This window comes from Orbicella faveolata, unplaced genomic scaffold (assembly GCF_042242905.1).
Source record: "Orbicella faveolata isolate gen_17 unplaced genomic scaffold, um_ofav_v1 contig_12, whole genome shotgun sequence".
Taxonomy (NCBI): Eukaryota; Metazoa; Cnidaria; class Anthozoa; order Scleractinia; family Merulinidae; genus Orbicella; species Orbicella faveolata.
The window spans coordinates 455238-472328 of record NW_028301539.1 but is presented as its reverse complement, the minus strand read 5'-3'; the positions used below and the strand labels follow the sequence as shown (position 1 = coordinate 472328).

Genomic DNA, 17091 nt, shown 5'->3' with positions numbered 1-17091 from the left:
TTTGAAACTATACATCTTTCAACAAACCCATTTATTTTTTGCATTTAAGTAAGCACTGAAAGCAACTGAACAAGAAAACTGTGTGCACCGTTGAAATACACGAATGTTTTCTTCAGTGCACGCTAATTAAGATCAGAACGTTACTTCTCCTTTCTGATGCCGTAAAGTTTTTTAGTGGTTACTTCTGGGAATTTGGCTATACAACATGACCGCCATAGTTCATGGAATTTATGATTTTCGATCTTGCTTCACCTGTCACTTGTCGACGTCTGCCCGACAATGTCATGAGAGAAATCAAACTGATGTTAGCCTAAAATCCCTCTTTGTAGTTTCAAAACGTATAGTACAGAAGATAAATCGATGATTTTGTATAAATAAAATGATTCCTGGAATTGAAGCTAGTTGATTATGAGTATCGTAAACCCGCCAGCCCTGCAGAAGACACAATTCATGTTAAAAGATGTTATTGACAGATACATGGAAGGTGAAAAAACAAAAATAAAACTTTATCACCTTTCAATCGATCCGGGCAGCTGTACGAAGAGTTATAAAAATAAAACGTGATAAAATCACGAAAACCAGCTGATAACATCAAACCCGGGAAATACCCGGATTCAGTGACTGTTTAAGAGGATATCAAAAGCTCCTGAGGAGAGGGTCATTTATTTGAAGAATTCGCACCCAACCTTTCTAAAAAGATGAACAATAACTTGATACTTGTTTCGGCTGCAACTTAGTAACCGATTAGATTGTGGAAATGAGGCAGACGCAAATTTGGTTATAAAGGAGTAGGCCGCGTTACACTGCTGGCCTGAGACAGACAGAAAGTGAAAACAACAGCGGAAAGAAGAAGCTAAAACGGACAGAAAGTTCTTCGTCATTCCAGTTGTGTGTAAGTAGACTCTAAGTAATTTATGACTACGTGTAAGGTAAAATATATTTGGCTATAAAATAATCAAAGCATACAGCAACAGTTCGTGAAAGAGTGGTGCCTGTGAAATGAACTCAAACTTGTGTGCTAGCATTTCTTAAATTACGGCCTTCAACATCTAAGCTTTTGTAATGTCGTCGAACGTAACCAACATAAGCCGTGCGTTCAAATCCTGTCTGTCTACGTAGTTCAATCTTTCTCCTGTGCGTTTTTACGTTTTACGACTCACAACGAAACGCGCGTACGGAATTACAATGTCTAATAAAAGAGAAGTAATTTTAATTTAATTTGGAGCGGAAGCTATTGGAGGCAGCTTGAGAAGTAGAAATCGCTGACACGTCACCTAACGTTTGTCAGTCTTCGCCAGCTAAAACTAATCATTGTCTTAATTTTCGCTGAATACTTTACTTTGACGGCGAAGCTCTTCATCTAAATTCTGTCCGGCTAGTATATTAAACTATTTTGAAAACGGAAATAAATTTCATTAGTAGGCATAACTTTGGAGGGGGCCATGGAATTTGCTATCATGGCTCGGTTTTGCCTGTAGTGATGTTTTACTGAATATCTTTACATTAGATCGTAACAACCTCGAACGACAAACTGAGTTCGTTATATATCGAAGTCCATAGCTATCTACAATTGGTCTTTCAGGGGTGTAGCATGCATAATGCGTGGAGTAGACAAAGCGATCGCCGAGGGCGCGACCTGCTGGGGAAATTTTTAATTTGCTTAATTTTTTTCGTTTTGTTATTATGGTGATGACTGATGGCAGGATAAAAGGAATCGTTAAGATGGTTTTGAACTTCAGTATTGAACTGAATAACGTCTTCGCTTTTTGCAAAGTTTCATTCCGTAATCAGGGCAACTTCAAAACAAGACCTAGGTCAAACCAGCCGATTTAATTATTGCAGTCACTTTTCGCTAATAAATGTAGAAATATAGATAGGTTTTCATAGATTCCGGAACTACGTGCCTTGCTTACGTGAGCATATTGTCGCTTGGCCTCCGGCTGCTTTCAGATACGTAATCGCCCTTCAGTTATGAGAGAGACTCGAACCTGTTTCACTAAGATCAGGATTGATAGCTGTAGATTTTTACTGTCACTCAGTGTTAAAAAACAAAACAAAACAAAAACAGTTAACCAATATTCCTTTAACTCTCAGAAAATAGTTATACACAATACACACTTGAGACAGTCGTCATCATACGTCTATATTCAGTTTCACTCTGCTAAACAAAAATCAGTCTGCCAAAAGCGATCAATGACAGTCTTGAATGTTCACTCGAAACTGTTTGTAACGTCATGAATAAGTTAAGAACAGAACAGCGGGGAAATTTTTCTTTAGACAATGAGTTCACAGAATTACTCTCTTTCGTTTGAGATAGAAGGAGTTTACTCTAAGCACGAATCACCAAGTATCTCGCTGTTGGTGTCTTTTAAATTCTTTCCTTCCCCTTCCCCGAGCTAACAAGGGGAATACCAGTTCAATTATAGCACCAGGGAAGGACTTGCACTTGCTTTCGTTCATGGCAAGCCAAAAATAAATAATTTTGCATGAGATTCCAAGATAGATAGTTGTATCCGGTGAAACCCTGTGTGAATAATCTGTGGATTTGGGGGATTTTGTTAAATGCAAGTCAAGGGGCTCAGTTGATTTTACTAAGATTTTCCCATTTCCGGGCAATTAATTCTCTTGCAAGCTCGGAGGAACGCATTTGACACATCACGATTGCATGCTCACATTACACTCTCGGCAAAAATTAGCGATAGCCTCCTGCGCAGACATGAGGTAGTAAAGATTGCATGACCAGCCCAAAAAGGCTACAGTAGGTTGTAATATCAGGCATTGAGAGGTAGGTGTCTGTCACGCAGATGTTATTCATCATTTAGAAAGATCACGGTATACTGTATTTCTATTTCAATCCGTGTCAAATACTCCAAAGAAATGTTATCATATTGAATGCATGCCTGCTTACTGCACTTGTGCAGTTCTCTGCTACCTGTTGACACTTGTTCGAGTGTTTCGTTTCAATATTTTAAAGAATCGTGCATAACTCGATTGGGCTGTAAAGAACATTGATTGAGTTTTAGCTATTTTTTCATTTACTTTGAATTGAAAGCTTAAAGGCATTTTTACATTGACACTAACTGACCCAGCCCGACTGATTAGTAGATAGATTTTCATTCTTTGTGGATGTTTGTCGATAAGGTCAAGGCGGAGCTCTACACTGCATCTTCTTAAATGATTAAAATCCATGGAATTTGCCTTAAATTGTTCAGTATTTTATCAGTTGGTCCACTATGTCTTCTTCTCTTGGAAGCTTATTCCAGAGTTATTCTAGTCAGCAGTATCCATTTTCAAAATAACTGCAGAGCGAAAGCATTAGTGCATAATTGATGCAACCTGCTACGAGAATATTTGAGACAGATCGAGCGTGTTGAGACTAGATCATAGTCAGTAAAAGCCTTCAAATTTAATCTTCAATGATCCATCCTTTAAATCGAAAAATCACATTAGCAGAAATATTATCTCGGCTAAGATTTCATTCTACAAACGCCGTATCTTAGATGCCTGATAGCACGATTTCACCCCACCCTAGACGTGCACTCACTCGGGAATCTCAATTTATAGCGTGCCCTCTCTCGCTGTTTTTGAACTATCGATCGCTGCAACGATTCCCAACCAACGGAAGCATCGCCAAAAACTAGTTTACCTAAAAATTTATTTGGCAAAAAGCTAGAGAAAGTGATGGTTCCTTCATTTTCTGGTCTTTATTACACAAGTCAATAGGCAGGACCCCAACGCCAAACCTGAGGCACTTCGGCAAAGTATGGTCTTTCTCCTACTAAAGGGACTTCTCGGGGATCAAAACGATCGAAAGCGTGTGTTTCGGACTCATGACTCAAATTTGATTGAGAAGGTAAATTTTGAACGCGTGAGGCCCTAGACTGATGCAGGCCTGTCAAATGAACTCGTTAGGACAATTGGGGGTAAGGTTTGACATGCAAGGTACATGATGGCAATCTGAAGCGGCAACAACGTAAAACGTTTTCGATAAATCAGCTGAGTTGAACCTCCCTATTTCGAACTCTGAGGAGAAAAGAAAACGAGTTCGAAAACCGCAATAATCGAGTCAGCGTTAAATATGATAATAACAAATTAGTGGAATTTTTTTCTTCTGAGAGTTCGTTTACCTCGGCGGGCCAGACGAGAACACTCTCGGACGAAGTTTGTTCCAGTAAAGGCAAAATTTTAGTTTTCTAGCTGTGTTGTCACATGGTCGTCTGATGTTATGGTGACGAGGTTTTCATCTTTCAACCCTACAGTCGAGATCGAGAAAAAAACGGCGTTGATTTTCGGCCAAGTGAAGTCGAAGAAGCCGGGGATTGAAACAACCGAGATTGAAAAGATGCCGATAGCCCGGGACTAGCTAGTGTAAAGTGACTGAGGCAAGGACAAATCCAGGGAAGATGATATTACCGATTTCCAACTAGCAAAACTAACGAAAATTCTTGCTGCTGAAATAAGCCCTACCGCCGCGTGGTCTTAAACGTTTCCGTGATTTTAAAAGGTTCAATTCGCATAAAACTTATAGAAACAATGGACATCATCTCACAAGCGCCAGTTAAGTGGCTTACTTTTCGCGCTACTCTGTGATTGGCTGAGTCCACGTGGTGTTATTGTATTTTGCGCATGTTTGGACACGGGTCATGACCCGCACCTTTTCACTCAACAAAATGTTTTCACTTCGGCGTGTGGATCATGGAAATAGAAAACAAAACAAAATTGGCTTAAAAGATACTTCGATCAGCAGCGTCGTTTAAAGCGATCTTCGTCAACTTATTACTTGATTGCAGTTAGTAGTTCCAGTAAAAAGTGCCGGGAAAAAGCGTTGTGTTTTCCATTCCAATAGCTTCGGGATTGCAACGCAAAGAAGCGACCAAACAATAGCTGTCGCAAGAAGCAGATGTACTTTTGTTTGAGCGGGTCGCTTTAGCAGCTGTCCATCCAGCGTGTTAGAAAATTTGCATACGCAGACAGTATTCCAAACATTCTAAAGCGTGCTTTTAATGGTATTTTAATATATGATAAATCTACTGAAATACCGCATTTGTAATTCGCAATTGCACAAAGTTTTAATTTCGTTTTGCTGCGTGACGGCGAAAAATGAATTTTGACGCGCTAGTGCTCTTGCGCAAAACAATGATTGAAATCGAAGAACAATGCATTTGGCTGAAGCACGTTTGTTGACGAACTGTCACAAATCTGTCAATTGTTTCAAGGGCAAGTTGAGGCGAGTTCAAGTCGCAGTTCTCTTATCGGATGAACCACGCGGGATCTGTATCAATTCATTCCAAACGCGTTTAACTTCAGCGTCGACAACACCGTGGGAAAAAATACTTCGGCGGAAACTTTTAAATCGCTTCAGTATCCAGGTAAGAAAATAATCTTGTTTTTGAACGGATCTTTGGTGTTATTCTTCGGAAGCGAGAGGGATTTTCGACAGATGTGAGAATTTCGTTTATGGAAGACAATGAATTGTTTCAGCTGTCAAGTCAAATTGAGTGCCGGAGCCTTTTGCTGTTTTACAAACGAGCCCGTCTTCTCACTACACTAGGTAAATGTTTTCGTTTGGAGATTTCTTAAGTTTGTGGTAGGAACTTAATCTATTTAGTAGGGGTAAAATGGTTTTATTTCAATTGCACGCCACGAAATTGTTATCTCGAAAGAAATTCTGAAAGGTTTGTGTTTGGACCACACACCGGATAAGCTAAAATGCGAAGATCTGCTTCTTTGAAAATAATATTTAAACGTCTTTGCTGGTTTGTTTAGCTGGCTAATTACTTAAGCTGAAAATGGATATAGTTGTTAGTTCAAATAGTTTCTTAATTTAAGCTTCAAATGGAAAATGATATAAACTGTATACAGTTGTATGTTATTGTAGCTTCCAATATTATACGTTGAACGAACCGACTTTATTCAAACCGAATGTATTGCTTGTTTATTTTCGTCCACAAACGTTTTCAATTTGCACGGTTGTAATACAAGCTAAATTCGTTCTTCGTATTGGATAGTTTGAGCGTCTATTCAGAACTAGATAACGAAATAACCGTGCAGCTACAGTCTGCATCATTTGTAACAGCCATGCGACATTATGAAGTAAGAGACATTTCTTTCTCTAGCAAATATTCTCGAGACAGTTTCTAAAATAGTTCCTGAAACATACTGCTGTTTGTTAATGGTTACTGTGCCGTGGAGATGTAGTTTTATTGGAAGATAGAATATTTATACCTCTGAAAGGTTTAAGCATGCTAGCACCATTCTATTTTAGTGTTTCTATTTTTGTATTATCGCGCGTGGCCCCGGTTTGCTCGTCAAATTGTAACTTGTTTTATAAATTTTGTATTTTTATTTTGGTTCGTCATTTCAAGCAAAATAGCATCCTTCGTCAGATATAAACATGTTTTTGATTATATTCGACTTTGTACTCTGTACTTTGAATCGCTCGAACTCGTGATATGCGATGCCAGTAGCATATGAACGTCATGGAAATTTCAGTGCAGCGTCGAGGTAAGGTTTCCTTTTAATATTTTTGCGTGAAAATTATGCTTTGGAGACGAAATTTATACTGAAATGTAGAACGTAGGCAGTTAACGGTTTATAATTCATCACTTCCCGATTGTGTAGAAAGGAAGTGAGATTTTCTTTCTTGATCATGAAAAAAAATAAACTATATTCGTAACGTGAAAATCGAAGTCAGAAAGGGGAGCTGTCAGTATCTGGGAGTATTTTTAGGACTTAAAAAGGCGTGAGTGAAATATTTATTTTTTACGTTGGACCTTTTGTTAAAAAACTTCGTCTTCAGTTCAAACTGCAGTGTGAATTATTGGAGATGATTTTGTTCTGTTGGGTGGAGAATTCTTCAAGGACCTACAGAGTGCATGCTTTCCTATCATTAAGTTTTTTCAGCCTGCCTGTATGGTGCCCGATAAAACAGGAGCCGCTATGGGTTATGATCTTAGTATTCCAGACATGGGAAAGCTAACAGTTCTTTAACAGTCAGTTTGTATTCAATGACTCGCTCTGGTTCTCTTGTGTTTTCTTTAGCTCATATAGTTAGTCTTTCAAATCGGAGTTAGTTTCCGACCCAGTTTATGACCGAAACCTTAACGTCAACTGATGCTTTTGTGAAAATCTTTATTTAAAAACATGAACTTAATTTAACCTCGGAGGTCTGTCAGTGAATATAGCGAGCATCTCATTAGGTCAGATGGGACATTTCAGCGGAGATTTCACGTTCAGGCCTGAAACTTAACAGATTTCGCAGGAGTCAGGTTTTTACTTGGCTCTGTTGTGTGGACTTGTATCATCAGTAGTCACTTCCATTCGAGGGGAGGAGTGCCTGTCGAAACGCAGATAATTCAGTGTTTCAAAGTGAAGCTGGTTTGCATGTGATGTTTATGATCACGTTGAAATTCAAGCTGGCAAATTCGAATCCCGGTCCAGATTGATATCACAGTTGTTGTTACAAGCATGAAATAGACATTGACCCATGGCCCACTTGTTTTTAAGACAACGAGAGGTTTGTTGGGTTGAATTGTTGCGTTAACTTTAGAGGGTCAAAGTCTAGGAAGCAAGCGATTATCAGCGTGGTGTTCATGTAAAATTCCTTATAAAATGCTTAGGATATCCTATAAAAGTTCGCTTCCGGATTTTAACTCGCAGTTGGTTGAAGACTTTGACCAGCAAACCAAAAAACAAGATTGTTTACAAGAGACGACGGCTGATTTTACAGTGAAGAAGGCACTAACATCAATCAACATCAATTTCACCGTGAAATCGAGCTGCTCAAGAAAGGACGTTTAAAGTTGGATCGCGTGTACCATATGTATACTCCTTTCTGGATAACAACCGCTTTAAATTCCAAATTTAAAGGCTCAACGGAAATTGTAGCATAGCAAAGCGACGTCATCACAGAAACTGGATCTCAAGATGTCCTCGCCATTGAACAAAATCAGTCAATCCCTCCAAGAACGTTTCCACAGTCCTTGGAAGCATATCGAGTGCTTTTTAGCAAACTTTGTTATTCTTTTCGTTACTGAGACAACTCGAAACAATTTGTTGTAAGGTACAAGTTGTACTCACCAACCAACGTGCAAGAATGCAAGTGACCGCAGACTTCAAGTCTGAAGTGTCAAGGTTAATTGATAGCTCTTCATTATCGGATTTGAATTAACGTCAAATGATTTTACAATAAAAAAATGCTTAAAATTCTGTACCTGGGAATGCCGTTATGTTCTTTCCGCAGCAGGCAGATAAAATCACAGCTTGTATAAGAAGTTATCGCGGAAATGTTGCATTCTGTCAGCTCTTACTTTACGAAGGGAGAAGCATAGAAAGAAACAGAGTTTATGTTTATGAAGCAGCTAAGTTGCGTCTGAAGACCAAAGAGTTGCTGATAACCAAAAGGAAACAACGTCGTTAAAGATGGCTGAGTAGGAACTGAAACTACAAGTATTGTTTTTCAAGATGAACCCCTCGTTTATATGTGGCTCATAGAAGATGTCTCCATATGGTTACTCCATTTTAAAGCGACTGTGTATTTTAAAAACAGTTTTATTTGATGGGCACTTCACTTGATTGAAAAGATGATCTCTCCCAAAGGTTGGTCTGCAATATAGGCAGGCGGACCAATGGAAACATACTCAATTTCTTGTGAGTTACCGCTTTGTTGTACAACTTTAGAAATATGTTCTCAGACGAAATATTTTACAAGATATTGGCCACTGAGACACTCGGTTGGAGTTGAGTTTTCGAGATAAGGATTATTTTGAAATGAGCTTAGCCAAGGATGTCAGCGTGATGCCATTTACGGCAAAAAGTATGATGCGATTTTTTTCAGTGTCTATGTTTCGTGAAGCCAACATGACGGGAAATGCACTTATGCGTTCGAGGCTGTCAGATAAATTTCCTGAAAATTTATTTTTGATCCTTAATATATCTGACCAACGACTTGATATTTGCAGAATATATAAGAACTATTTAAAGACTTTGAGTAGCGGTGATAGGGAACAGCAGTTTTGCATACATGTATTAGTTAGAAAAGCTTTTTGCGAACTTTCATTTGGCCTTACATAAAGTACAGACTGCGACTTTTCAGTTTCAGTTGTAGGTAAGCATTATAATGACAACGTAGGTTTTGGCTTCATTTAGATTAAACAAATATGTATAGACGGCATTTACAAAAGACAGTGAAAACAATGTTGTTATCTTTATTGGTGCACTGAATGGTTTTATTCTTAGTTTAAGGGCAGCAGTGAGAGTGTATCGCAGTTTCGTTCCTGTCGGTCGGTTGCTAATGGTACAAAACGCAGTTGAGAACGTAATACTAAGCTGACCTTTGAGTCAAACTGGGCGGGAAAATTTTCTTAACAAATGCAAATTTGTCGCTATATATGGGCCGGTAGAACGTTCTAAAAGATTGGCCCAATGCTTGTTTTCTCAAATTCTTTAAGATAATATTTATGTAGTACAACATAAACGTTTTTCGGCGAAATATAAATGTACAATGGACTTCACCAACTAGGTAATGTAAACAGTTTTCACTGGCTTTAACTTAAAAGCCTGTTTTTTAACCTTAAGCATCCAGCGACAAGACCCGAGGAATAGTTCAAGAAGTAACAGGTAAAATTCAGATATTTATACGTCGATGGTGTACTACTAGCTCAATCCGGCATTATTTAAAAGCAACTTACAGATAAGTTAACTTTTCAACACATGGAATGAAGAGCAAATGAACTGGTTGATCGTCTGAAGCGAGCACAGTCGATTGACTCAGTAAGTCAATCGCGTTTCCTTCCTTGGATCATAATATTCTCAGTCATGACTGCACATGGTCTGACATTACCGGCTGAGAAACATCGAACGAAAGATGTTGCTATCTTGTTAGTTTACAGTCGGTAAAATTCAGTTTTGAAGCAAAATCCGATGTGTTGATCAGTTTTCGTTTATTCTTGTGGTTGTTGTGTTCCGACCACTTACAAGCCGCAGTATTTACGCCGGTTGGCGCCGGAAAGGTGCAAACCGGCAAATGTTCACAGTTCTGTATACGTACAAAACAATTCTACGCATGGGTGTTTATTTGATAGGCGCTAATCTTCTAGTTCTGTGTAGACAGAAAATTGTTATCTTGTTGCATTACGTTGCAACTTCTCAACTCTCGCCGATCTTAAATAGTTTTCATAAATGTCACTAAGCAGCTCTGGTCAAAATTGTTGCATTCTTTCAAACCGTTCGCATCAAACTGCCAGAATTACTTGCTAGCTGGTTAATTGGAAAGTAGTTTCTCAGGGCCTACAGGTAAAAATGCGTGAAAGCAAAACGGTGAAGCAAATGAACAATCCTTTTGTCCTTTTTGCATTTCCCAAACTTCCAACGAATAACAATTAACTGAAATAACGAACTTAAACGATCAAACCACCCATTTTCTTGGTTCCCGTACCCAGCAATTAAAAAAAATTGGTTTAAATTCATCTTATACCGAGTTCATTCGTTAATAATACCAAATCTTATGATAACCGATTCGGCATTCCATTTCTTAGCTAGAGGCTTTCTGACCTTTATAGAGTATATGGCTTATAACCTACACTCGACATGACATCAACGTTGCAACTGTTTACGAACACATTGTAGTAAGAGAATCAGCTTTAAAGTAACTGAGAGTTTCGAGTTTAGCCTTCAGACTGTTTCTAAGGGACATTTTCAAGATGATGACTCCTTCCCCGCCAAATTTTTAACAGGTGAAATATTTTAAGTAGAGTGTTTTCCTTAATTCTTATCTATTCGTATGTGTCTAAAAATGGTTGGAAATATTGAATCGTCAGTCAAGTTTTTATTGCCAGTAAATTGACACAAAAATCAATAAATCTTAATTAGGAATGTCTGTATTATTCAACTGAGAAAGAAAGCCTGTATCTTTGTGCAATTTCAGTTAATTAATTGAGCTGTTCCAATCTGATGCTTTTTTCATGTTGATAGTTTTTCTACCAATCATATCTTAGCACGGGAGTGGAGTGATGTATAATTTTAATTCAATGGGGAGGCTTATAATATCCGAATATTGGCTCACAACCAAAATTTTTTTCACAACCGGTAAATTATATCAGGACAAGTGATTCTTGTGACGAAAAACAAGTATATTTCTCATTCGAGATAGATAATCCGTTTTTTTTAGAACCTTTCATTTCAGCCTATGAGAGAGAGACCAGTGTATCAGTACTGCACTATAAAGGGAAACGAAATAAAAAGGAACTTGAATTATACGCATCGATGAGAAAGGTGTTGCGGTTTTTCTCTAGCAGCACGTCACTGAATACGAATTCCCGAGACGCTCCATCCTCAGAGAATTCCTAATTTAATTTATCCTTTAGTTCTAGATGACTTGGCGTTAAAAACGTGCTCAATTTTATGGTGGTTCATAGAATTTTTTGTCATGGACTAATCCCTCGGCGGCGAAATGGCACATTCAACTTGAAAGACCTGTTCTCCAAGTCGCGTCAGTCCTATTTTCTACCGGTGGCCTCATTCTTGGCCAAAGTGGTCTTGTGTTCCGTAGTCCTATTGACACTGAACATAAAAGATTTCATTCACGAGTGGGATTCAAAGGCTACTGCTAGCGACACCTGGGATCACAGCACTGTACGCATGGTGGCAAAGCTACCAACATCGTGCTTTTGCGGTTTTCCCACGGGTTTTCCCGCGTTAAGCGTTGCCGATATAACGACTTAATGTACGGTTTCTATCCAATTTTTAAGTTGCCAATTAAGATTAACTGAAAAGGAAGTGTACCTTGCCTAAAGCGGCCAACATTCCATTTGTCAGTCATCAAAAGTGCACTGCCGTATTGCTCGTGGGAAAGCGCGTCATCTTTTAAGAAAACTCTGCCGTCCACTATACAAGCCACTGATATTTGTCACCGAGGAAGATTCAATTAGTGATTTAGTTGCCGTTTGTTAGAAGCGATTTTCGGTTGTTTGCCCGCGAGAGCAAAGTAGAACGGTGATTACCAAACGGAGAAAAGTAAGTTTTTCTTTATACGTTTTGATTGATGATACTGTTGTGTAAGCGTTTATGTTAGTGTAGTTGTGAGAAGTGCTGGGCCACATTTGCTCTTTAGTCTCGGCTGGTTAAGCCGTGCCAACAGAAACTGTCCGCTTTTTGTTATGTTAGGTACATGTATTCATTAATTCGTCGCCTTGTTAAGAAGCAGTTGAATCCAACTCAACTTGAGTTGGGATAGCTTTTATTCTTTTGTTGTTCGGTTCCTATTCTGTGTGTTAGAGATTTCGCTCCGTTTATTCTGAGAACGTTACCGCGGGCTTTTTCCCGCCAAATGGCTGAAGTGAACTGCCACCACAATGCAAATGATTGCAGGTGGCTGTACTTCACTGTCGGTGTATTGTGTCTTCAAAAGAATGAAGGTGACTGTCAGAGTTTTCTCTAGTGCAGTGCCAAGCGTTGTAATATACTGTTAAGTTAAAAGCTAAGAACTAGTTACTCGAGTTAAAGAATATTATCATATCGTTCTGTATATCTAATCGATCAAGAATTCGTTGTTACTTAAAAGTAAAAACTTATGGAACACTGAGTCATTGTAAACTGCAGTCTCCTTTTGCAGTCCTTTGTGAACAACGCTTCTTCGATAAAGGCAAACCTCAGTGCTATCTTTCCACAGTAAGCGTGTGAATCTGAGCTAGTGAACCGTTATAAATAAGAACTGTGATTACAAAACAAATGCTTGACAAACTTCGCTTTCACGAAACGTCACTCAAATGACGTCAGTCCAAACAAGAGGAGCCACCGAAGCTTGAAGTTGGCGCGATAGATATTTGCTTCGTGTTGCGATATTTTCCGCTTTTGTGTGAGTTCAATAACCGTCTCTTACGCTACACTATGTATTTGAAATGATTCTTGATGTTTCATGTTCAGTTGCGTGGCTATGACGCGATTTGATGTAAGTTCGTTGGTGTTATCGTATCTTGCACTGGTGTTTGAAATACCGGTTTATTTTCTCGGGAAGTTGTAGAGAAGAGAGTGCCTTGCTATTTTAGTTAGGAAACTATGTAGCAGGTATGTAGGCATTTCTTAATTAAGTACAACGCGATGGTAGTACAGTAAAAATAACGCCTGTCTGTGTAATATTCAAATTAACATGTAAACTCGACTTGTTTTGACACATTTATTATGCTAGTGCAAATTAACGCGATGGCGTGAGATATATATGAGGCCTGGCGAATTTCCTGTTTTTCAAACGAAATATAGAAATATTGATCTTTTCCATATTCCAAAACAGTTGTGAAATTGTGGTGCAATATCACTCTATTGCGACGAACTTTTTCCGAATGATCTTCGTGAAATAATAGGGTTCAGTGTGTTAGAATGCAATAGCCAACCCTCTGCAAGCTCTAGAATGTTCATATTTGGGTGCGTGATAGAAAAATCAGTTATTATATTATATTTATTGTTGACTTTGTTATAACCTGATTGGGCTCGTTGCTATCTGCTTGGTGTTCAGCACATTTCATTTAAATTCAAGTTTAATACTTTTATTCAACCGAACGGCTAAAATTAAGGTTCGCACTCAGTACCCAAAGGGGACTTTTTCCTTAAACGTCTTGTTTTCCATCACACTATCAACGAAAAATTATTTTCTCTGTTCTCTACTCTTAACAGGGTAGCAGAGAAGCTGTTACCGGCGAAGGAAGCATAAATGTCCGAGACAACGTGTCGTAATGGTGACGGAGAAGATTCAGGAATAGTTGTTACAATAGAAAATGAAGTTGAAAACTCTAACCTTACACAGAATGACATTGTCGAAGAAATAAATGCCAAGCATCGTGTGAATCAAAGTGGAAGAGTAACAGAACAAGCAATTACCCAAGAACATACTGAGCATGACAAGATAAAAGTGGATGGAAGCGAAACGGAAGAAGTTATTGCAACTTTCTTGGATCGAGAGGTGTTAAATGAAACATCCGCTGATTCTCAAGAGCGACCGAAAGGGGATTGTGCTATAGTAATACCTCAGAGAATAGAAAGTGACAGCGACTGTGAAAATCTTACGGTGGAAATTCCAGTAACCGTTTTCGTAGACGTCGACCGCGATCAGCTAAGGACCTCTGTTTTAAACATGGCCGACCAACCAGGAAACGTGTGTATCGAGATGGACAATGTGTTTGAGTTGGAGAGGACTAATGCCGAGAACAGTTTCGATAAATCGCCTTCAGACACAACCAAGATTTTATACTTCTCTGAAGGAGAAAGTACGGACGTTGAAAGCGATGTTTGTCGCATTTGTCATTGCAGCGAGGAAATGGAGGTCTTGATAAGTCCATGTTTGTGTACTGGCTCTGTCAAGTTCGTTCATCACTCTTGTTTAATGAACTGGTTACAGCGGGCAGTGATGAGCAAATGTGAACTGTGTCTGTATCCTTTAGCAGTCAAACGAAAGAGGAAACCTTTTAGTAAGGTGAGTTTATGTACTGTAATGCTTGTTGTTTTACATTTCAAAGATAGATTTTAGCCCCCAATCAGCCATTTGGCTGAGCATTATGAGTTAATCACTCAGTGCAATGAAAATACAAGCTACAATTAGTAAAAGAAGCGAATCCGACATAACTACATGTAAAACCCAATATTTTATGTCTTCGTTTCGTGTCACTCTAGTCAAGTTGAAACATTCAATTTCATTAGTTGTAGTAACAAATTGCACAGTCAGCAACATTTTATCGTAAAGCATAATAATACTGAATAATTGGGTTCTAGTCGACTGAACCGTAGCATCCAGCGTGCTACGTTGCGTTAATAGAATAATCGGCTGCTTTTCGCTTTGAATTTCCTGGGGTGTTTCCTAGGGGGGAACAACGTCTGAAAATGAAAGCTTCATCCTGTAAGCTTCCCGCAGTTATAATTCTCGGTAAGACGGTGAACAGTGAACGCGGTAGACCGCAAAATTGCGCGCTCAAACTTCCTAGCAACATTGCCGCAGTAAATTATCCTTCATTTGTAAGCGACAGGTGGTCTTTTGTTCGATAGTCTAAATAGGTTTTTAAGTTTATAATAGCTGTTTTTCAAGTCTTTGTTTTAATCGGAAGAACAAAAGACTAGCACACCAGTTGTCTTTGCTGGTTAACCGTGTCGTATCCTTGCTTATGCAAATTTAGCGCGGTTTCGAGAAAGACTGTTCTCCCAAGGAAGGTCAGACGAAAAGGGCTATTGACATTCCTGCGTTCAATCCATTTACTGCAATCCATGTTTGTTTGAGAATTTTGACACATGCGATGAATTGACCTCTTTATTGCCAAGACTGGTAATCGCCTTTGTCAATTTATCAACCTTGTGTTAATGTACCGCCGAATTCTTAAAACTCAAACTAGCACTTAATGACAATCATAACAATACATATAACAAGCCGCAAAGTGAACCAAAGTGAATTTTAAACAAGGCAAGGTTTATTTAGATTCTACCAACACCTGACCTCTCTTTGACAGACAGCAGCCTCGTTTCCATAGCCGTGATCCTTTTGGCCAGCGGCAAATGCGCAGGCTCTGAATACGAGATTGTACAGAAGGTCATGTGATACTTAGTCTAACACACTTATATTTGTTCTCTTCCAGTGGCGTCTTCCAGAGGACAAACCTTTTCCTATTCTGTGGCTATTCACCTTTGTTGTGGCTATGACGCTGAACGTAGCCTCCATAGCCAAAGACGGCAGTCAGAGATGTGTGTCGAATCCTTGTATTATTTTCTACGTGCTTGGCTCAGCGGGGGCTCTTCTAGGACTGGCCTTCTTCTACCACTGGCTGCGTAAAACCTTGCGCTACGTAGCAAAATGGATTGCGCTTAACCAGGAATGGACTTTAGTGGGTCCCATTGACTTGAGGAGTCATCTGGGCCAGACAAATCTTGCCTACTCTTCAAAGTCACTCTCCGAGACAGACGCAACACAAGAACGTAGTAGCCTAGATGCGTAGTAGATGGACCGATAGTTGCATGCACAAACATTGCCTTTTGTTGGAGATACGTTATCTTGGAAAATTGACGGGAACTAAGAGGCCAGCGATGTTATCCTCCACGTGCACATGTCTTCACTTTTTGTGAACAGAGGCCTTAGCTGATGCTACATTTTCCGCTGAGGCGAGTTGGGAAGTTGAAAGAAACCTCTGATTTTGATGGTTGTAAACAGAAACTAACAGTTTTAAGGCGATGCATGGTTCAATATTAGTTTCTAGATTTGTGTTTGTAAGTTATGATCGTTAAAACTTTCTCAAGTGACTTTGGAGACTAACACATGACATTCTATTTTTTCTTTGGATCGATTACGTCACGAATGATCAATCCAAAACAACACCATAGATGAAAATTAATTGAAGAGTAATATATTATGTAGGTAGTTTTGGAAGTCAGAAGTTTTTCCTATTCTCTACTTTCTCAGATTTTCTTACGTTATTTCTTGATCCAACTCACTTTTTGTACAGTTCATCCAATTGTGACGTTAACTTAAAATAATTATAGTTAAATTATTGAAAGTATTGAAAGTTAAATACAAAATTAAGAAATATATATCCCGTTTATTTTGAAAAGATAATAGAAGAAAAGAACAATTTTCAAAATTATTAACTCCAGTTTATAATATTGTTAAAGAAGGTATATTTCAAATAGTATCGAATGTTCACAGTTGCTGTACATGTAAAGCATTTTGTTACAGTTGTGAATAAAACTTTGTTATTAATGTAAAACCACTCACTGATCTTACGACCTCGCCATTAAAGCGAGGTTAAAAACTCCAGCCGAGGAGATCTTGTGCCCAGTTCTGTATCTTCTTGTCACAAGGGCGGAGGAAAGCTGGAAACTTGTTCTTTTGTGGCTTCTTTAGATGCTCGGAATAAAGAATTTCATGATGACGAACGCGCGTTTATGTAAGTCCATACGATCTCCACCGCGACACGGTGCTTTAGAAATGGTCTTGTATACAGTGGGAAGCCAAACGAAAACTGATGCTCGAGATCAGCATCAATGAAATAAATCCTTGAGGATTCGAGGGTTCAAGCTATCGCGATTCCACTGTATTACTCACGGGGGGGTATTGGCAATCCGTAA

The 17091-nt window shown here is 38.9% G+C and overlaps 1 protein-coding gene across 9 annotated transcripts; it reads left to right on the top strand.

Annotated features, from left to right (window-relative positions):
* Positions 1–615: 615 nt before the first annotated feature.
* LOC110067542 (uncharacterized) lies at positions 616–16730 on the top strand. Of its 9 annotated transcripts, XM_089283544.1 has the most exons (4): positions 5190–5369; positions 5482–5551; positions 13666–14461; positions 15609–16730. In XM_089283544.1, exons 3-4 carry the CDS (start codon positions 13703–13705, stop codon positions 15963–15965), a joined length of 1116 nt encoding a protein of 371 aa, XP_089139670.1. In that variant the 5' UTR covers positions 5190–5369; positions 5482–5551; positions 13666–13702; the 3' UTR covers positions 15966–16730. The 9 variants fall into 9 exon arrangements, with proteins under 9 accessions (XP_089139669.1, XP_089139670.1, XP_020630541.2 ...); XM_089283543.1 differs by lacking the exons at positions 5190–5369; positions 5482–5551 and adding an exon at positions 616–892; XM_020774882.2 differs by lacking the exon at positions 5482–5551 and having other exon boundaries at positions 5191–5369.
* The last annotated feature ends 361 nt before the right edge of the window (positions 16731–17091 follow it).

Coding starts and splice junctions, on each gene's coding strand:
- LOC110067542 (XM_089283543.1), top strand. CDS start 13,703: ATGTCCGAGACAACGTGTCGTAATGGTGACGGAGAAGATTCAGGAATA. Junction 14,462..15,608: donor AGAGGAAACCTTTTAGTAAG/GTGAGTTTATGT, acceptor GTTCTCTTCCAG/TGGCGTCTTCCAGAGGACAA.